Source organism: Acinonyx jubatus, chromosome D1 (assembly GCF_027475565.1).
Source record: "Acinonyx jubatus isolate Ajub_Pintada_27869175 chromosome D1, VMU_Ajub_asm_v1.0, whole genome shotgun sequence".
Taxonomy (NCBI): domain Eukaryota; kingdom Metazoa; phylum Chordata; class Mammalia; order Carnivora; family Felidae; genus Acinonyx; species Acinonyx jubatus.
Genome location: NC_069390.1, coordinates 56,343,774 through 56,366,382, shown reverse-complemented (window position 1 = coordinate 56,366,382; position 22,609 = coordinate 56,343,774). Strand labels below are relative to the sequence as shown.

The 22,609-nt window shown below is 37.1% G+C and overlaps 1 protein-coding gene across 10 annotated transcripts in view; it reads left to right on the top strand.

Moving 5' to 3' along the window:
* C2CD3 (C2 domain containing 3 centriole elongation regulator) overlaps positions 1–22,609 on the top strand; it is a 143,633-nt gene that overhangs the window by 31,987 nt on the left and 89,037 nt on the right. For 9 of the 10 annotated variants that reach the window (XM_053203667.1, XM_053203669.1, XM_053203663.1 and 6 more), the window contains 6 exons: positions 5,348–5,495; positions 9,175–9,323; positions 10,362–10,568; positions 11,198–11,310; positions 17,095–17,213; positions 19,389–19,511. In XM_053203667.1, coding sequence (XP_053059642.1) covers positions 5,348–5,495; positions 9,175–9,323; positions 10,362–10,568; positions 11,198–11,310; positions 17,095–17,213; positions 19,389–19,511 — 859 coding nt within the window. Of the gene's footprint in view, positions 1–3,254; positions 3,424–5,347; positions 5,496–9,174; positions 9,324–10,361; positions 10,569–11,197; positions 11,311–17,094; positions 17,214–19,388; positions 19,512–22,609 lie in introns of all 10 variants that reach the window. The other variant, XM_053203670.1, reaches the window with a different exon arrangement.

Here is a 22,609-nt window from a genome sequence, read left to right as displayed (position 1 = left end):
TCCAAAGAAGATGGTGAAATGGCTAATATACACAAGAAAAGATGCCAACACCATTAGTTGTCAGAGAAATGCATATCAAAATCACAGTGAGATACCATTCATATGCTCTGGGATGGCTAGAATCAAAAAGTCAGATAGTCAGTGTTGGTGAGGATGTGGAGAATTGGGAACCCTCATACACTGCTTACAGCAGTGTAAAATGGTATAGCTACTTTGGAAAATAATCACTTCCTCAAACTGTTAACATGTAGAGTTACCATTGACCCAGCAATTCAGCTCCTAGGTATACACCCAAGGGAAATGAAAACATAAGTCCATGCAAAAACATGTACATGAATTTGCATAGCAGCATTATTCATAATAGTTAAAAATGTTCATGAGATGATACATAGGGAAGAAAAAAGTGGGATATTCATAAATTGTAATATTATTTGGCCAGAAAATGGAATAAGGTACCAATAACATACTGTAGCTTAGATGAACCTTGAAAACATGCTGAATGAAAGAAGGTTGTCACAAAAGAGAACATATTTTATGAGTCCATTTATATGAAACATACAAAATAGACAAATCTGGAGAAACAAAAAGTAGATTCAGGGGCTTTTTAGGGCTGGGTATGATGGGGGGGTAAGTCATAATAGCTAATGGATGCATAGTTTCTCTTTGAGGTGATGAAAATATTTTTAAAGTGTGGTGATGGTTCATATCTGTAAATATACTAAAAACTACTGAACTTCTCACTTTAAATGAATGAATTATATGTTATGTGAATTATGTCTAAATGAAACTTTTTTTTAAAAGAATCTAGCATAAGGTCTGAAAAAAGACACATCAAGATATACAATCATGAATTTTCAAAATACTGGGTAAAAGGAGACGATGTTAAAAACTTCTAGAAAGAAAAAAAGAAAGGTCATATAAACAGTATCAGAATTGGAATGACATCAGCTACTCCGGAGAATTGACCAAGATGGTGACATAGGAGGCTTCTGAACTCCTGTTCTCCCATGGACACATTGAATGTAAAGCTACACACAGAGCAGTTCCCTCTGAAAGAGATCCAGAGACTGAGCAATTCCTACATATTGTATGAATGAGAAAATACCATTGAAATGGGTAGGAAAGGCAGGTGACTGTTTTGTGTAATATACAGAATTCAATACAAGAAGTCAAGGAAAATGAAGAAACAATATGTAAAGCAAATATGAGTAAATCTGAAGGGATAAATAACAGCAATACAATAATAGCAGAGAACTTTAATACCACATGTTCCACAATGGATAGATCATTCAGACAGAAAACCAATAAGGAAATACTGGACTTAAATGACACAGACCAGATGGAACTAATACACATATATAGAACATTCCATCTAACAGCTGCAAAATACATACTTTTTTCAAGCACACATGGAACATTATCTGTGATCATATATGGGGCCACAGAACAGTTCTTAATATATTTAAAGAGATGAAAATATCAGGCATTTTTTTCTGACCACAATAGTATGAAACTAAAAATCTCAAGAAGAAAACTAGAAAATTTACAAATATGTGGAATTTAAATGACAGGCTCCTGAACAACCAGTGAGTCAAAGAAATCAAAAGGGAAATCAAAGTAACTTGAGACAGGAAATTGGAAACACAAGCAGATCTAAGAGGAAAGTTTATTGTATAAACATGTACATTAAAAAACAAAGTAGGGTGGCTGGGTGGCTCATTTGGTTGAGTCTCTCACTCTTGATTTCAGATTGGGTCATGATCTCATGCTTCTTGAGATGAAGCCCTGAGTCTCATGTTCATGAGATCAATCCCAAGCTTGCTTGGGATTTTCTCCCACTCTCTCTGCCTCTTCCCTATTAATGCATTCATGCACTCTCTCTGTCTCTCTTTCAAAATAAATAAACTTTAAAAAATAAAATAAAAAATGAGAAAGGTCTCAAATAAAATAACTAAATTTATACCTCAAAAAACTAGAGAAAAAACAATCTAAGCCCAAAGTTAGCAGAGGGAAGCAAACAAAGATCAGAGTAGAATATGAAATAGACTACTAAGGCAATATAAAAGATCAATGAAACTAAGAGCTGGGGGGGTTTTGAATACATGAACTGGTAGCAGACTGATGCCTTATGATTCCTTATGACTGATGACACAGAAATACAATCATAAGAGACTACCATGAAAACGATATGCCAACAAATTGGAAGATCTACAAGAAATGGGTAAATTCCAGGTTATGGGTATTAATTAAGGAGGGCACTTGTGCCTGGGTAGCTCATTCAGTTAATAAAATGTCCGACTTCAGTTCAGGTCATGGTCTTGTGGTTTGTGGGTTCAAGCCCCACGTCAGAGTCTGTGCTGACAATTCAAGAGTCTGGAGTCTGCTTTGGATCCTATTTCTCCCTCTCTGTCTGCCCCTCCCCTGCTCTCATGCTCTGTCTCTCTCAAAAATAAATAAGCATTAAACAATAGTTTTAAAAAAATAAAGGTACTTGTTATGATGAGAACTGGGTGTTATATGTGATGAATCACTAAATTCTTTTTTTTTTTAATGTTTTTATTCATTTTTGAGAGACAGAGCATGAGGGGGCGTGGAGGGGGATGCAGAGAGAGAGAGGGAGACACAAAATCTGAAGCAAGTTCCAGGCTCTGAGCTGTCAGCACAGAGCCTGACGCGGGGCTTGAACCACAAGATCATGACCTGAGCTGAAATCAGACACTTAACCGACTGAGCCACCCAGGGCCCCATGAATGACTAAATTCTACTCCTGAAACCAATATTACACTATATGTTAACTAACTGGAATTTAAATAAAAATTGAAAAAAAAATGGATAAATTTCTGGAAATATGCAACCTACCAAATCTGAATCATAAAGAAACAGAAAACTTGAACAGACTGATTACAGTAAGGAGATTAACAAAATCTAACCTTAGAGTAAACCAAAACCTCCCAAGAAAAAAAATGTCCAGAACCAGATGGCCCCATTAATTAATTCTACCAAATATTTAAAGAGCTAGTACCAATCCTTCTCAAACTCTACCAAAACACAGAAGAGGAGGGAGCACATCCAAACTCATTTTACAAGGCTAGCAGTACTCTGATACTAAAGCCAGACAAGGATACTACAAGAAAATAAAAGTATAGGTTTATATCCCTGATGAACAGTTGCAAAAATTCTCGACAAAATAGCAAATTGAATTCAACAGTACATTAAAAGGATTATACAGCATAATCAAGTGGAATTTGTTCCAGGGATACGGGGATGGTTCAACATCCATAGATCAATAAATATGGTATGCCGTATTAACAAAATGAAAGGTGAAAATCATATGATCATCCCAGTAAATGCAGAAAGAGCATTTGACAACATTCAACACCCATTCATGATGAAACCTCTCAACAAACTGGGCATAGAAGCAAGGTACGTCAATATAACAAAGGCCATGAACAACAAGCCCACAACCAACATCATAGTTAATAATGAAACACTGAATGCTTTTCCTGTAAGATCAGAAACAAAAGATGCCTGCTCTCACCACTCCAACAGGCCTGTTTAATGGGTCATAGACAGTAGAATACATTCAAAGAAATGTTAATTGTAAAAAAGTATTAAAAGGAGAGGACTGCATTCTAAACAGTGGAGATCTTAACTTTAAGGGTGTGTGATGCAGGAGGGAAAAAAGCAAGTAACTGAGTGACGGGAACCTCAGTAAATGATTGCTATGTAAGATACCAAAAAGTAGAACTTCAAAAAGGAACAGTGTTCTGGTGCTACAGAGAAGCCATGTGGATTGGGAAGTTGTTAGTTGGGTTTTGGCAGTTAGGGAGTTTTCACCTTTGAGAGAGATTATTAGATTACTATAGATCAGTGGTTCTCAACTGGGGAGCTATTCTCCCCTACTTCCAGCCCCATGAGACATTTGGTGATGTCTGGACACATTTTGGATTATCAAAACTGGGGGAGTACTACAGAGATATGGTGAGTAGAGTTCAGGAATCCAAAATGCACAGAACAGCTCCCAATGACCAAGAATTATCTGACCCATCATATCAGTAGTGCTAAGTTTGAGAAACCCTGCTGTAGATTAAAAAAAGGTGAGGAAAGGAGCAGATATCTATTGAGCCTCTGTTTGTTCCAAGAACTATAGGAAAATGATCTAACTTGAAGGTAGTAATTATGTGCTGGTTTGGTGTGGTTTTTTTTTTTTTTCTTTTGGAAATTAAAGAAGAGGATGGGGCACCTGTCTAGCTCAGTTGGAAGAGCATTTGAATCTTGGTGTTGGGGTCTTCAGTTTGAGGCCCATTTTGAGTGTAGAGATGACTTAAATAAACTTAAAAAAAAGGAGGGAGGGGTAAAATTATAGCAACTAGCATGAATAGGAAGCAAAGTTGAAAGAATTAATAATAAATGCTTAGCATGTTACCTGGTACATATTAAGTATTTACTAAATATTATTGCTTTTATTATTAATAACTGGTTCATTACCTGGGTGGCTCAGTCAGTTGAGCTCTGACTTTGGCTCAGGTCATGACCCCACAGTTTCTAAGTTCGAGCCCTGCATTGGGCTCTGTGCTAATAGCTCAGAGCCTGGAGCCTGCTTCAGATTCTGGCTCCCTCTCTCTCTGCCCCTCCTCCACTCACACTCTATCTCTCTAAAAAATAAATAAACGTTAAAAAAAATTTTTTAAGTAAATTCAATAAATCCATTTACAGATGTTCATTCAGTGCTAGTTACTATATGAGAAACAAAAACAAATGAAATATGTACATACTTGTATGCTTATATTTCTTATTAATTTACAAACTTTTTGTAAGTAGGGTTTCTGTTTTACTTATTTCTATATCACACATAGAATTAATCTTGCATAATTAACCCAAAATACACATATTTTTGCTTAATGAAAAAAGGCTTATTGATGAATTCTTCACAAAAACAGCATAAGCATTTAACTCATTAAATTATAGTTGATTCTTTGCCTTCTTCTCCCTGTTAGGTCATAAGCAGTGCAAGAATATACAGCAAGTTAGTTAGCCATCTCTGTATCATTCAAGACCTAACAAACACCTTGCCTGGCACATAATAGATGCCCAGAAAAATGTTTGTTAAATAAATGAGATCACAATCAGTGTCAGTAGTGTATTTTTTAAATACTAGCTGTTGTCATCCCAGAGGAGGGGGAATACAATATGAAAATACTTATCAGATAGTCCTTCTGTTTAATGTGAGTCTTCTGCTTAACACATTTCTTCTATGTTTAAAACTTAAAAGTTTTTCATTAAAAAAATACAGTTCAACTGAAGCTTCTTTTAAAGTTCTTCTGCTTTGTTTTTCTTATCTCTACAGTGCTGAATTATCCCAAGGTCATTACTGGAATGGGCTAGGCTCTCCTCCAGATTCCCCATCTCCTGGGAGTGATGTGTATTGTAGCAGTGAGCTGAATGACCCTCAGTATGACCAGAGTCTCTTGGAGAGCTTATTTTACACGGTACCTGTAAGTCATTAAACCTGCTGCTTTGGGAATTGAACATGAGTATAATATTATTAGGTGCAGGCATGTTGCCAGACAGAAAGCTATCCATTTTACATATCTCATTTTACAGATGAGGAGACAGGCCTAGTAAAGTTAAGAATTTAGGGGCAACTGGCTGGCTTAGTTGGTAGAGCATGCGACTCTTGATCTCAGAGCTGTGAGTTCAAGCCCCGCGTTGGGTATAGGGCTTAGTTAAAAAAAAAAAAAGATGGGGGTGCCCTGGGTGGCTCAGTCAGTTAAGCATCCGGCTCTTGATCTCAAGCCCCATGGAACCTACTTAAAAAAAAAAAAAATCAACCAGATTTAAGAATTTTGTCCAAGGACACATGTTAGAGCCAAGGTTAAAATTCAAGTTTACCTGAGTTCAAAGCCTATGGTTTTAGTATGTGGCTTCCTTGACCTCTTCTAAGGAAGAGCTAATGCAGGCATACCCTCAAAACCAACCTCAACTGGTATCTTTTCAAAATATTCCAGAAACACTTCTACTCACAGGTGTCAAATACCTCTACTGACCCTTAAGACATGACATTCTCAGGGCACCTGGTGGCTCAGTCAGTTAAGCGTCTGACTTCACCTCAGGTCATGGTCTCATGGATCGTGGGTTTGAGCCTCATATCGGGCTCTGTGCTGACAGCTCAGAATCTGGAGCCTGCTTTGGATTCTGTGTCTCCCTCCCTCTCTGCCCCTCACCCACGTGTGCTCTGTCTCTCTCAAAAATAAATAAATATTTTTAAAAAAGATAAGACATTCTCTTTTCCAGGTAGTTCTAGCATTTTCAAAGTTCTTTGTTATATCAAGCTATATGTTCTGTTCATTGATGTGCCCTCTTTTAGAGTCTATATGTAATAAGTCCAATCCCTGTTCCATAAGTAAACATTTATATTTATGAAGATTGCTGTCATACTCCTGATTGTTCTTTTCTCCAGGTCAAAGATAACTGAAAATAGAAGGTAGTTTATATCAGCTCAGTGGTAAGACAAGAGTTACCAAGGTCAGAGGAAACAGGGAGAACTTTAACATGAGATTCTCAGGAAAGGACATTATGCGGATTAGGGGGTTTTAACTGAGACTTGCAAAATAGTGTCTAGAGAAGTAGAGAAAAGATATGAAATGGGAATAGAAAGAATGACCTGTCTAGAGAAGAAATTTGTGCATTGCAAGGGATCTAATTTGAATTGATGAGAAATTTTGTGGGAAAGCCATCATCAATAACGCAGGCTAGCCTATTGCTTTCTGTGACAGCCTTTGAATGTCAGGTGAGGAGGAAATGACGTGATCAAGATGGTGGTTTAGGAATGTTAATGTAGGGAGCTAACTTGGGGGAGAATACGTGGAAGCGAACAGGAAACCACAGACTGGAAACCATTGGGTTATTGGAGGTGTGTATTAGAGGGAGAGCTTGAAAGAGAATGGCAGCAATGGGGCTGGAAAGGAAGAGATGGATTTCAAAGGCATTATAAATTATTAGGATTTCATGACTTTTTATATTAAAAATCATCACTGATGCTATGTTACTTACGGGATAAGAAGGAAAGGGAATTTATCTTTATTACACATTTTTTAAGGCTTATTTATTTTTTAAAATTTATTTTGAGAAAGATACAGAGAGCAAGTGGGGGAGGGGCAGAGAGAGAGGGAGAGGGAGAGAGAGAGAGAGAAGAGAGAGAGAGAGAGAGAGAGAGAGAGAGAGAGAGAGAATCCCTAGCAGGCTCCATGCTCAGCACAGAGCCCAACTTGAGGCAGGAACTCACAAACTGCAAGATCATGACCTGAACCAAAATCAAGAGTCGGACACTTAGCCAGCTGAGCCACCCAGGCACCCCTTTATTACACATTTTTGATGTGGTGAGGAATTTACAAGTTATCTATTATTTTTGAGTACTGTGTCAAATGTTTTAAATTCATTATTTCTTTTACTAGCCCTATAAGATAGTGTTGTCTTTTACCTATCATGATATAAACGCTTAGAGATGTTAATTACTAGTAATTAAGTGACAGAAATAGAATTCTTACCCTGGTCTATCTGGGGAAAAGCCTGTATTTTTCCCACTAGACCACATCATCTCATAAGCCATAAGCATGGCATTATTATCTGATCTTGACTTACCTCCCTAACCTCATTTCCCACTTTTGCCCTTTACCCTGTAGTCACACTGATTGTCTCATCACTCCTCAGACATTCTAGCTTTTTTTTTTTTTTATCTCTATTTCTTGCTCATACTGATCCTTCTCCTTTGAATGTTGAAATGCTTCTACACATCTGGTTACTTCTCTTTATTCTTTGAAAATAACTGATTACCTCTCTGAAGAAACCATCCTAGATTTCCCCACACAGAATTTATTACCTGAATGTCCACAGGATCTTGCACATACCTCTATCACAGCCCATGTTATATGAGACAGTTCTTCATGAGCAAGAGCATACCTGCATTTTTTTTGTATTACCAGTACACAAAAGCTTGATGAATTTTGAGTACTCAGTACTTAGAGAATAAATAAGTGCATGAATGGCACTAAGTAATCCCCATGCTATTTGAACAAAATAATTTAGAAAAGATTTGTTGATGGAAAGGAGTGAACCAGTAATGCAGTGGAAAAACAAAGGAGTAAGAATGCTCATGTCCTTCCCCAGGGTCAGTGTTTGATGGTCTTAATAGTGAATAATATCCACAGCTTAGAATTCAGCATTATTCACCTGTGTTTTTGGTCCCTAAAATTCTTAGTTTTTAAACAATCTAGTTTATATTTACTCTCTTTTCCTTCAGGCTGTTAGACACTTTTAAATTTTGAATGTCTTGTCTATAACCATTTTTAAAAGCTGGCACTTAATAAAGAAAAACCTAAGAATAAAAAGCTTTGTAATTTCCTCTTGAAAAAGTTGTTCTTTTTCCTTGAAGGACATTCTTATCATGCTTATTTAACTATTGTTACCCTTGTCACAGGTCAATACAATATACACCCTGAGATGCTGAAAAAAGTGAGGTGGAGGTGATAAACTTAAAATGACATTGGATCTATTCTGCATTTATATTAACAAAAAAAAAATTTTGTTAATTTGGATTTTTTTTAATTTTTTTTTAATTTAAATTGTCTTCTCTCTTTATTTTGCATTTTGTGATAGAGCTGATCAGTAAATTGTGGTAGCTCCTTTTTCTCCAAATAAAATTTAATTACAGGGGGCTTAGCAACTGGTTCCTCCATTAATAGAATTTGTGATATAATAAACAGTTCATCTTAGCAAGATTAAGAGTAGAATGAATTACTAGTAGTATGGAGTGGTGAAAAAAGGTTGAGTCTTTGCATTCATATAGGTACATGACATTGTACCATTTTGCCTCAAATTGTGGTAGAAATACAGGCTTTGGAATCTGCCTTTGGTACTAGATGCATAGTCGGCAGTAAATAAGTAATGATATTATTGAGAATTTGAAAGAAGAATCTGTTTTCATTTATTTTCTTTGAACTGAACTTGTAGGTTATTTTTAAATACCAAGAGAAATGTGGGATTATCTCCCTGGCATTAGTTATCTCTTTAAAAGACTTACATATGTGCAGAGAAGATTTTGATTACTTTTAGAGAAATGTTTTCATTACCAGTTTTTTTTTTAGTGCCTCTCTTTTTGCTTCTTCTCCCCCATAGAAATCGGATACCAGCATCAGTGATTTCTTCAGTGAAGACGATATTGTCTCTTCTAAAAAAATGAACCAGTCAGAAGCTCTTGCCATATCTCCCAAGGTTCTGGAGTCAAATGATAAGTTGAAAAAGAGGGCAGCGGGGAAGAAAAATAGGTGAGCCTCTCCATTAATGTTTATCTAGAGGCAAAAGCAAAGTCAGATTATTTTCACACGATGTCTTAAAGTAAGTGACTTGTATTTCCTCAACACTATCATATTGGTTAAGTGAGTTACAATAATTCATTAAGTATTACTATCCTTAAAAGTGTAATAATATATGGGAGCCTAGGTGGCTCAGTCAGTTGAGTGTCCCACTCTTGATTTTGGCTCAGATCATGATCCCAGGGTCATGGGTTCGAGCCCACATAGGGCTCCATGCTGAGTGTGGAGTCTGCTTGGGATTCTCTCTCTCTTTCTCTCTCTCTGCCCCCTCCCTGCTTGTGCTCTCTCGCTCTCTCTCTCTCTCTCTCTCTCAAAAGAAAAATTTTTTTAAGTGTAATAATATGAAAAGATGGATACAGTAATATGGGTAAGGGAGAAAGCAGAATTCTGGGTTAAATGTGTGCTACACTACATTTATGTGGAAAATATATGTAAAGAAAAATGAAAAGGAGTACATTAAAGTGATGATAGTAGTTATGTTAAAGTAGTGGGTAACTGAAGTAATGTCTGTATTCCTTGTAGAAAATCTAATTCTGTAACATCAGTTTTTATACTTGTGTGGAGACAAGCCTTTAGGTTATAAGAATGTTTTTTTGTTTTTGTTTTTTGAGAGAGAGAATGTGAGCAGGAGAGGGGCAGAGAGAGTAGGGGACAGGATCTGAAGCAGGCTCTGTGCTAACAGCAGCGAGCCTGATGTGGGGCTCAAACTCACAAACTGGGAGATCATGACCTGAGCTGAAGTCGGATGCTCAACCAACTGAGCCACCCAGGTGCCCAGATTACAAGAATGTTTTTTAACATTTTTTGAAATTTCTTTCACTGTGGATTAGGACCAGAATTCTGGTGATTGAAGTCATTTCTCAATCCTCAATAACTTGTGAATTAAGATACTTGCTGCCCTTCTTCTTTCATTTTCTTGCCTATCAAACTAGATTATTTCATGTTGGGCCTCGGACTATCTGTTTCACTGTCTATATTAACTCCTTGCAGAAATTTGGTTGAACAACAGATATCAGAAACTCCAGAAGATGCCCGAGTGATGACACTAAGTGTGGATAGACTGGCCCTTTTGGGTAGAACACATTCCGTCAGAATTATCATCGAAACAATGAGGGTCCCTCCAGATAGTCCTCAGATGACCTCTGGCAAAAAAAGCTTTTCTGGGAGACCACCTAATGTGACAGCAACAACAAAGCGGTACGTCTCTAATATGGAAGAGCTAAATTTGACATTTCTGCAAAGTGTATCTGATGATAATGATAAATAATTGTATAACATTTTATGATTTATAAAGTGCTTTCATATGAATCATTCAGTCAACAAAAATATAACAAATTCCTCACTAGGTTTTGGGCATGATATTAGGTGAGCATGAGAATAAAGGCAACTAAGACCCTGACTCTGTTGTTACATATTTTATAGTCAGAAAAGAAACACATTTAAATGGCTATCTATATAACACAGGAATATAGGAGCCAAAATAGGTGTGTTATATTTAAAGTGCTGTAGAAAATTTGTAGACTTACTGTGGTGATCATTTTCCAACATATACAAAAGTCAAATCATTATGCTATATGCCTGAAACTAATACAATGTTATACGTCAATTATGTGTCAGTAATAGAGAGAGAGAGAGCACAAACTATGGGAGCACAGGAAGTTCTGCCTGAAAGGACTAGTTGAAGGCTTTGAAGAGAAGAGATAGGGCCTCTGAGGATCTGAGGTGCTGAAAATAGGACCTTGAAAGATATGTAGGATTGATCAGACAGTAAATACGTTTGTTACTTGGTTTATGTTTTAATCACCTTTTTTGGTTTTGATTTTTAGCACCTACTTTGTGGAATATCACTTTCCTGTGGGCTTTTCTAAAGGTGGATTGGGAAAAACAGCTTTGATCACTGAGGTCGTTCGACTTGCCTCCAGTAAAATTAGAGATGGAAGTAAGAGACTGGTTTTCTGCTCCTTAGACATTTTGGCTGTGGAAGAATTTTTCAATCCCTAAATACTCATCTGACTTTTATAGTACCGTAGAATCTTAGAAAGTATTTTGAGATGAATCTACTCTAATTCCTTTATTTTATAAGTGAGAAAACTGGCCTAGAGGTGCTAGGACTCTTCTGATTCAAGTCAGGAAGTCAGTAACATACCTGAGACTAGAATGCAGAACTCCTGATGCTTAGAGCATGTTTGTTCAACTATTGCCATTTTTCTTCTATTTTTTATTAAAAAAAATTTTTTTTAATGTTTATTTATTTTTGAGGGAGAGAGAGAGAGACAGACAGAGTGCAAACAGGGGAGAGGCAGAGAGAGAAGACACAGAATCAGAAGCAGGCTCCAGGCTCCGAGCTGTCAGCACAGAGCCTGACACAGGGCTCAAACTCGTGAACCACAAGATCATGGCCTGAGCCAAAGTTGGATGCTTAACTGACTGAGCCACCCAAGCACCCCTCTTTTATTCTTCTTTTTAAAGCAGCTTTATCAAGATACAATCACATACTATACAGTTTAACTATTTGAAGTGTTCATTGAACCCACTGAAGAATTCAATCATTTTTATTATATTCGAAGTGTTGTGTAATCATCATGATCTAATTTAGAACATTTTCATCACTGCAAAAGAAATTCCTTACTCATTAGCATTCATTCCTCATTTTCCTGTCTCCACCCACACCTGCACTAAGCAACCCCTAATCTATTTTTTGTCTATGATTTTACTCTGGGCATTTCATATAAATGGAATCATACAATATGTGATTTTTGTAACTGGCTTCTTTGACTTACCATGATATTTTCAAATTTGCTCCATGTTATGGCATGTTTCAGTACTTTGCTCCTTTTTATGGCTATATAATATTTACTTGTATGGCTATACCACATTTGTTTATCCATTCATCAGCTGATGGGCATTTGGGTTGTTTCTGCTTTTTTGGCTATTGTGGGTAATGCTTATGAACATTAGTGTACATGTTTTTGTGTAGACATACGCTTTCATTTCCCTTGGGTGTATACCTAACAGTGGAATTGCTGAGTCATATGATAACTGTATGTTTTAACTTTTTGAAGAACTGCCAGTTTTCAACAGCTGCTCCACCATTTTACATTCTCAGCAACTATGTGTGGAGGGCTCTAGTTCTCCACATCTTCCCCAAAACTTGTTGTCTTTCATTATTTTTTATTTTAACCATTTTAGGGATTATGAAGTACTATCTCACTGTGGGGTTTTGGTTTGTTTGTTTGGTTGGTTGGTTTTTTAATTTAAAAAAAAAAAAACTTACTTATTGAGAGAGAGAGAGAGAGAGAGAGAGAGAATCCTAAGCAGACTCTGTGCTGTCAACACAGAGCCCAACACAGGGCACAATCCCACGAACTGTGAGAACATGACCTGAGCTGAAATCAAGAGTCAGACACTTAACTGACTGAGCCACCCAGGTGCCCTTGCCTGGGGTTTTGATTTGTATTACCCTATGATTAATGATGTTGAGTATGTTTTCATGTGTTTACTGTCCATTTGTATATCTTGGAGAAATGTTGCAGTCCTTTGGCCATTTTTAAGTTTTTGTTACTGGGTTGTAAGAATTCTTTATACATTCTGGATATAGGACCCTTATGAGAGCTATGATTTTCAAATATCTTCTCCCATTAACAGGCTGTCCTTTCACTTTCTAAAAAGTATCACTTATAGCACAAAAGTTTTAAATTTTGCTGTAGTCCAGTTTAGTTTTTCTTTTGTTGCGTGCACTTTTGGTATTGTCTTTTTTTTTCTATTTTAAGTATTTTTACAAAAAGGTAAAAGGCTTAAAAAGGGTACTATAATAAACATTTATGTTCCTGTCATCCAAAGTTATATAACTTTCTAACAGATTTTGTGAATATCTTTGCCTTGGTTATTCATTTTAATCCATGAACTGTTCATCAGTGTGGAATTCTTTCTCTGGGATCTAATTTGAGAAGTAAGAGATATGATCCTAATTCTCCTATACATTCAAGTGACTTTCCTATATGGCATGGTAACATTGGGTTTTTAAATTTTTATTTTGTTTCATTTATTTATTTTTAATGTTTATTTATTTTGAAAGAGAAAGATAGCATGAGCAGGGGAGGGGCAGAGAGAGAGGGAGAGAGAGAGAGATAACGAACGAACCCCAAGCAGGCTCCAAGCTGTCAGCACAGAGCCCAACATGGGCTTGAACTCAAGAATCATGAGATAATGACCTAAACTGAAATTGAGATTCAGACACTTAACTGGCTAAGCCATCCAGGTGCCCCTATTTATTATTTTAACTAGATATAATCCATTTACTTGGTTCAAAATCTTTGTAGGCAGTGTTGTAAATTTTATATTATTACTAAGATATTTTATGCATATGTAAGCAAATATGTTTATCCTTTCTCGCCCTATTTTTACCCAAGTATTAGCATACTATATGCACTGTTCTGCACCTTGTCTTTAACAGTGTATCTTAGTAATTTTTTCATTAGTCCTTTCTGAGTCATAATATTCCATTGTATGCATATGCCATAATTTAAACACCCTTTATTGTGAGGTACCTGGGTGGCTCAGTCACTTGAGCATCCGACTTCAGCTCAGGTCATAATCTCATGGTTCGTGGGTTTGAGCCCTGTATCAGGCTCTCTGCTGTCAGCGCAGATCTCACTTTGGATCCTTTGTCCCATCTCTCTCTCTGTACCTCCCCCACTTGCACTCTCTCAAAAATAAATAAACATAAAAAAATAAACATGCCTTGATTAATATATCAATATTTAAGTTATTTCAATCTTACTGTTAAAAACGGTACCTCAGTAGAATAATTTTGTACATGCATCATTTCTCATTTGATGTGAGTATATCCAGCACAAACATTAAAAATACTTATTTAACTCTTAAAAACAGCACTTAAAGTAATTTAATATATTTTTACTAGGATGTGTTGGTGTTACTTTCCCCATCACCTTAAAGGAAGAATTAGGGCATTTAAAATTTTTCATATGTTTACTTCTGGCTGAACGCTTAAATTATTGACAGCAACAGAAGCTGTTATGGAGGTTTGTTCAGAGCATTCAGGAATGCCTAATTGATCCTGCTGGTTGAAAGTATGTTTGAGGAGCTTTAATATGCTTAAAACTTATCAAACCCCTATATGCAGAGAAAAATGTTGGATCATTTTCTCAGGTCTTCGCTTCTATCTCCATCTACCTGTGTCACATCTGGTGATTTTCTTAAAATTTCTCTGAGCCTCAGTTTCCCCATCTATAAAATTGAGATACAGCAAGGGCACTTGAGTTTCAGTTATTGTAGTACCTGCAAAGCAAGGACACAAGGGATTGATAGACAGTCAAATGGGATAATGAATATAAAAGCACTAATCTCTAAAATAGTATGTAACAAATAGTAGCTCACGTTTACGGGGCACTAAACTACATGCCAAGAATTCAACTCAGTGTTTTATATACATTAACCATTTAACTGATTTTCATAAAAAAAAAAAAAACAACAAAAAACTCAGTCCTTTATGACTGTCTCACTCATAAATTAAAACACAAACACACAACAACAATAAAGTATCTTGTCTAAGATCATACAACTGGCTTATTGGTGAACTAGAATTTGAACCTAGAACATTCTATATTCCAAGCTCTGTGCTCTTAGTCTGTATTGCTTTTCAATTATTAGTATCATTATTGTTGGCCACGGTAGTTGAGTTTTCCCCATGTCCTTCTGTAAAAGATCATATTGGAAGTGTGGAATAAGCATCAAGCCAGGAATTAGAAGACAGAATCCTAGTTCTGTTTATACCACACACTAATCGTATGACCTTAGGCAAATCACTTTTTTCATCTGTGGGCCTCTCTTAACAGTAACATGGATTGGACTAGGTATTTTCAAGATAACCTTCCAACTCTTATTTTCCACCCTTCCAGCTCTTAAAAAATAACTTCTCTGGGACATTGTTTAGCAATTTATTTACGTGATTTCTTTTTCCATTGTTACCTAACTCGCTTTTTATGGTGGTAAAAACAAAAACACAAGCTTTAGAAACAGTTAAGATAATATAGTGCTAAAAATGTACCTAGATGGTGAGGAAAAATCTGAATGAAATAGTTTTGTTTTTGTTTGTACAAAAAAGACTTTTTGGTATCCACAGTGCTTTTTCATCTATTACCTCAGTCTTTTCAGCACACTGATGAGCTATGGGTGTTGTCTTACTTCCCTTCTCCTGGTAGGAAAATCGGGGAAACTGGTCTCTTGGGTGTGGGTTTCCTGGGCCCAGACCTTTTGTTTACAGTTCTTGTGTGGATCCAGATTAGAAGACCCAGATCCTGTTTATGAGTACCAAGAGAAGTATACAGAGTCAAGAATTAAGATGGCAAAGATGAGGGACGCCTGAGTGGCTCAGTTGGTCAAACATCTGACTTTTGATTTTGGCTTAGGATCATAGTGCTGAGATCTGTGCTGACAGTGCTGAGCCTGCTTGGGATTCTGTCTCTCTTCCCCTTCCCAACTCGCACATGTGTGCACTCTCTCTCAAAATAAATAAACTTAAAAAAAATGGTTTTTGTTGGGGCATCTGGGTGGCTCAGTCAGTTAATCCTCTGACTTCGGCTCAGGTCATGATCTCTTGGTTTGTGAGTTTGAGCCCCACATCGGGCTCTGTGCTGACAGCTCAGAGCCTGGAGCCTAATTCAGATTCTGTGTCTCCCCCTTCTCTCTGCTCCTCCCATGCTCATGCTCTGCCTCTTTCTGTTTCTAAATAATAAATAAACATTAAAAAATAAACGTTTTATTTTTAAAAAGTTTTTAAGAACATAGAAAAAATAAAGTTAAAAAAATGATGGCAAAGATGAATAGAATTGATCAGTAGACCAAAATGAGCAGTTTGAATGAATACCAGAGGTAGCAAGTCTCTCTGTAACTGGGCCTTGTGAGGGTTTTCCACATCCATTTTAAGAGTATAGAAGTGAATGAACAGGAAGATCATTTTACAGGTGGTAAATTGTAGTTGAGGTGGTCACTAGCAAGTAACAGAACAGGAGCTGGAACTTATATTCTTTGATTCTAATCCCAGATTCCTTTTTTTTTTAATCTGTTAAAGCCCCATAGCAGTGAGCACAAACTCAAATACTACATTATCCCATTAAAACTTGTTATTATAGCAGAAACCCCTTCCCTTCCATCTAAGAGACAGCTTTACCCTGCCTAACAACACTGCCAAGTAACATCAGTACCTGGCACCCTGTGTGAATATGATAGTAGGAGTCCCCTCCCCTAGTCTTCAGCCAGAAGCTAAACTCATTTTTGTTGTTACACTTTTTGATTCAATTCTCTTCATTTATCCCTCATTGTCCCACCTCCAGCCCACCCCCTTCTTTTGTTATACTGCTTACCAACTTGTCTTTTAAAAACAATAAACCATATTACCTTACACCCAGTGAAGATCTCTTTTTTTCCCATCCTGTGCTCATGTGGTTGACATGAATTTCTCATAGCAAAACTAGAGCAACATAGCACTGCTTATCTTCCATGTGTCAAACCTAGGGTTTTCTCTTTGTATCTGCTCCTTAAATCCCTATAACACTAACACCTTTAGGAAATTACACGGACTAGATTTCTGAAAGAGATTTTAGTTAGATCAAAAAGGAGGTGGGTGGGTGGTGTCAAAGCATGGATTGATGATGGCTCTAGTTGGTAGCCTGACATGTGCTTATGTGTTTGATTCTCCTTACAGTGGTGAAATTCCAGCAGCGATCTGTGTTTCCAGTACAGTTTGGTGGCCCAATGATAGAACACTGGTGGAATTCCAACCTCACTTTCCAAATTTACACAAAGAAAACCCCACAGAAAAAGGTATCTCAAGTCTTTTTAACCTTTGCCTTACCATTTATACTAAGGAATTAGAGCATACTTAAAATTATATTCCTACCTAAACTAGGAATTTCTCCAGGCTCAAACGGCACTAATAACTTATTTCTAATTTCTGTTTACTATTTGTTATAAGTCAGATATGCTAAAAGCACTACACGAACACACTATCAAATTTAATCATTACAACTCTGTGAATTAGGTACATTATTATCTTTATTTTACAGACAAACTGAGATTTAGTGAAGTTTAGTAACTTGTCTAAGATCACACAAGCTAATAAAAGACAAAGCCAGGCAGAACTCCATCTCAAGTTTTCTGACTTCAGATCCTAAGTTCTTAACCTTTTTACTGTATTCCCTGCTTACAGAGAGGTGACTACTTAGATTGATATAGGTTATTAGCCTTAATTTAAGACTCTATTTCCTATTTCCAGGCAGAATATGTAGAGATCCAAGAAAATATAATGTGGATAGCAGTTTTGACCAGCTTATTCCAAGTTTATCAAATGCACTTGCAGTTGGCACAACATAAATCAATAAACTATGTCATGAACAGTTTTTTGTTAAACAGTAGCCTTTTTAATCTTTGACCTCTTCTTTGGTATGGATCGCATGAGGAATGTAGCTTGAGGTTTTTTTGTTTTTTCAGAGGATATAAATAATACAAGATAATTCTACAACCTCAAGACAACCTCTGTAAACATTTCAGTATATTTACATTGAATCATCTAGCTAATGACTTCTTTCTAATAGAATTATACATGTGTTTTGCAGAGAACTTGAAAAAATATTTTGAAAAGCAAAAATTGTCTATAATCCCATCGCCAAGAAATAACTATTGTTAATATTTGTTTTCCCTTTGCTTTTTCCAAATGAATACAATACATGTGTAAATCTTTGGCAGTATTAGGATAACTTTGTATACAGCGTTTATCCTACTTTTTAAAAAGTTTAACATTATCTTTATAAATATTTGAAGATTTACTATATATAACTTAATACCCTATTTTACCAAACATCAAAACAGATATTGGTCATATTATTTCAGACTTTTTGTAAACATCATTTTAATGGCTACATATTATTGCATTGTAGCAGTATGGTCTATAATTAATAATTCCTGATTATTGGACCTCTAGTTCTAATTGTTAATTTTTAAGACATTTAAATATTTAAGATATATTTGTGTGTAAGTTTTTTATGTGTTTCTTATTTCTTTAGTATAAATTCCCAGAAGCAATTACTAAGCTAAAGAGTATATTTTTTAATTTTTTTTTTTATTGCTTATTTTTGAGACAGAGGGAGACAGAGAGCGAGTGGGGGAGGGGCAGAGAGAGAGGGAGACACAGAATCTGAAACAGGCCCTGGGCTGTGAGCTGTCACCACAGAGCCTGATGTGGGGCTTGAACCCACGAACCGTGAGATCATGACCTGAGCTGAAGTCAGACACTTAACTGACTTAGCCACCCAGGTACCCCAAAAGAGTAAATATTTAAGGGGCACCTGAGTGGTTCAGTCGGTTGAGCATGTCTGACTTTTGATTTTGGCTCAGGTCACGATCTCCCAGTTCATGAGATTGAGCCCCACATTAGTCTCTGAGGTTCTCTCTCTCTCCCTCTCTCTCTGCTCCTCCCTCCCCCCAAAATAAGCAAATAAATAAACTTTAAAAAAAAAAGAGTGAATATTTTTATTGCCAAATTTGCAGTCCAGAAGTATGTTGCCAGTTTGTATTCCCAGCTTCACACACACGATAGCCTCTGTTTTTCCATAACCTTGATAGCATGAGATATATTAAGTTTTGTAATTTTACTAGCTTAATGGCAAAAATTTGTATCATCTAAATTTTATTTTTTTATTTTTATTAGTGAAGTTGAAAACTTTTTGTAAAGCATTAACTCTTAAAAAAAAATAATCTTCCAAACTCTTGGTGACTTATGAAACTCTCTATAATCTTCCAGGGAGAAGTAATAAAACCCAGAATGGGGACCAAAATATGACAGAATATAGATTCCCACTTAAAGTTGCCTTCGCCAAATAGTTAAGCTATTTACTTCATAAAGCATGGGTTCTCTTCTAAGCTGTCCTATGTTGTCACTTCAGTTAAAATCTCCCGTGGCTTGTCTTTAGTTAACCTGAATTTTTTCTTTCCTTCTCTCAGCCAGAAGTCATTGGATCTGCATCAATGCCTTTACGAAGTGTCATTCAGTCTGAGTTGCTTTCTTTCAGTAACCAGCTTCCAGTGCAACAGGAAAATGGTCAGACTCCACTTGGCCCCCTTAAGGTACATAGATATACATTCAGGTAGTCAGGTATTTACAGAGCATCCATCACTGGCTAGCATGAATAAGAAAATCAGGGCCTCTCCTCTTGCACTTCTGTTAAAATAGGGCACCAGACCAGAAGTAGACCCACAAATGTATGGCCAACTAATTTTTGACAAAGCAGGAAAGAACCATCCAATGGAAAAAAGACAGTCTTTTTAACAAATAGTGCTGGGAGAACTGGACAGCAACATGCAGAAGATTGAAACTAGACCACTTTCTCACACCATTCACAAAAATAAACTCAAAATGGATGAAGGACCTGAATGTGAGACAGGAAACCATCAAAACCCTAGAGGAGAAAGCAGGAAAAGACTTCTCTGACCTCAGCCACAGCAATTTCTTACTTGACACATCCCCAAAGGCAAGGGAATTAAAAGCAAAAATGAACTACTGGGACCTCATGAAGATAAAAAGCTTCTGCACAGCAAAGGAAACAACCAACAAAACTAAAAGGCAACCAACGGAATGGGAAAAGATATTTGCAAATGACATATTGGACAAAGGGCTAGTATCCAAAATCTATAAAGAGCTCACCAAACTCCACACCCGAAAAACAAATAATCCAGCGAAGAAATGGGCAGAAAACATGAATAGACACTTCTCTAAAGAAGACATCTGGATGGCCAACAGGCACATGAAAAGATGCTCAACGTTGCTCCTCATCAGGGAAATACAAATCAAAACCACACTCAGATATCACCTCACGCCAGTCAGAGTAGCCAAAATGAACAAATCAGGAGACTATAGATGCTGGCGAGGATGTGGAGAAACGGGAACCCTCTTGCACTGTTGGTGGGAATGCAAATTGGTGCAGCCACTCTGGAAAACAGTGTGGAGGTTCCTCAAAAAATTAAAAATAGACCTACCCTATGACCCAGCAATAGCACTGCTAGGAATTTACCCAAGGGATACAGGAGTGCTGATGCATAGGGGCACTTGTACCCCAATGTTTATAGCAGCACTTTCAACAATAGCCAAATTATGGAAAGAGCCTAAATGTCCATCAACTGATGAATGGATAAAGAAATTGTGGTTTATATACACAATGGAGTACTACGTGGCAATGAGAAAGAATGAAATATGGCCCTTTGTAGCAACGTGGATGAAACTGGAGAGTGTTATGCTAAGTGAAATAAGCCATACAGGGAAAGACAGATACCATATGTTTTCACTCTTATGTGGATCCTGAGAAACTTAACAGAAACCCATGGGGGAGGGGAAGGAAAAAGTAAAAGAGGTTAGAGTGGGAGAGAGCCAAAGCATAAGAGACTCTTAAAAACTGAGAACAAACTGAGGGTTGATGGGGGGTGGGAGGGAGGGAAGGGTGGGTGATGTGTATTGAGGAGGGCACCTTTTGGGATGAGCGCTGGGTGTTGTATGGAAACCCATTTGACAATAAATTTCATATGTTGAAAAAAAAATAGGGCAGCAGAATTACTGTGAAGAAAATAAACAGTATGATATAATAGTGAATACCTGGGAGGAAATAGACAATGGTGGTCAGAGAAGGTCTCTCTAAGAAAGTAACATTTTAGGTAAGATATGAAGAAGGAGAAGAGGCCACCAAGTAAAAAGCAGAGGAAAGATCATTCCAGAGAAAGGGAATAACACAGGCAAAGGCCGTAAAGGAAGAATGTTGCCATATAATAGTGAGCCAAGAAGGAGAATGGTAGAGAGTAAGATTGGACAGGCACTCAGTAGCCATATCATTCAGAGTTTTGTAGGTCAGCATAAAGAGTGTAGATTTTATCGTAAGAGCCACGAAAGGACTTTGAAGTATGAGAAAAACATCTGATTGACTTTTTTTTAAAGTTTATTTATTTTGAGAGAGTGTGAGTCAGGGAGGGGCAGAGAGAGAGGGAGAGAATCTCAAGCAGGCTCCTTGCTGTCAGCACAGAGCCTGATGTGGGGCTCAAACCCACAAACCGTGAAATCATGACCTGAGCTGAAGTCGGAAGCTTAACTGACTGAACTACCCAGGTGCCCCTGATTTACATTTTTAAAAGATAACTGTGGACAATAGATTGTGGGGGGGCAAGAAGAAAAATAGGGAGACTGTTGAATTAGTCCAGGACAGAGATAATTGATGGCTTGGACTAGAGTAGTGACAGGGAGCAAGGAGAGAAGTGACTGAGTTTGTGGCCTGGTGGAATGAATTCTGATATATAATTCGTTGGAGAGAGGGTTCTTTCCTTGTATTAAGAAGCTGCAGGATTTCTTAGGTAGCAGAATTTGAATGTGTAGCTTCAGTATGGCTTTGTCTTATTGTCCTGGTGAGCTTTTAAAATCACAGCCAGGGGCACCTGGATGGCTCAGTCAGTTAAGCTTCTGACTTCAGTTCAGGTCATGATCTCATGGTTAGTGAGTTCAAGACCCATGTCAGGTTCTGTGTTGACAGCTGAGAGCCTAGAGCCTGCTTTAGATTCTGGTCTCCCCCTCTTTCTTCCCCTCCCCTGCTCATGCTCTGTCTCACCCTGTCTCTCAGAAAATTAAAAAAAAAAAATTTTTTTTATAAAAAAAACATCTTTTTTTAATTATCACAGCCATACCCATGTCATTTCCATGGCTCTCCATTATCCAAAAGATAAAATACAGGGCTCACTATGTGGCCCTAACATACCACTTGCAGCTTCCTTACCAGTAGCCATATCAAACTATGTAAAGAATTAGTAAGGTATCATGATGGTTCATACCTCCATGCTTTTAATCTTGATTTTCACGCTGCTGCCTCCTCTTGAAAGCCCTCTCTGCCTCCTTCCTGGTCTTCTTGATAATAAATACCAGTTAGTTTTAAGGACTTGTGTGATTGTCATTGCAAAAAATTAATATCACATTACTCTTCCCCTATCAAAATTTTATTTTCTGTTTGCCTCATTCATTCTGGACTGCAAGGTTAAAACCAGAAAAGAGGAATTAATAGAACTGATGGACTAGAAATTGTTTCTGTCCTGGTTCTGTTGAGAGAAGTACTGTTGTAGATAGATTGCTGTCCGTATTCAATAGAGTGAAATAACTTTGCTGTGGATTTTAAATAAAGGGAACAGCAAGTCCCCTT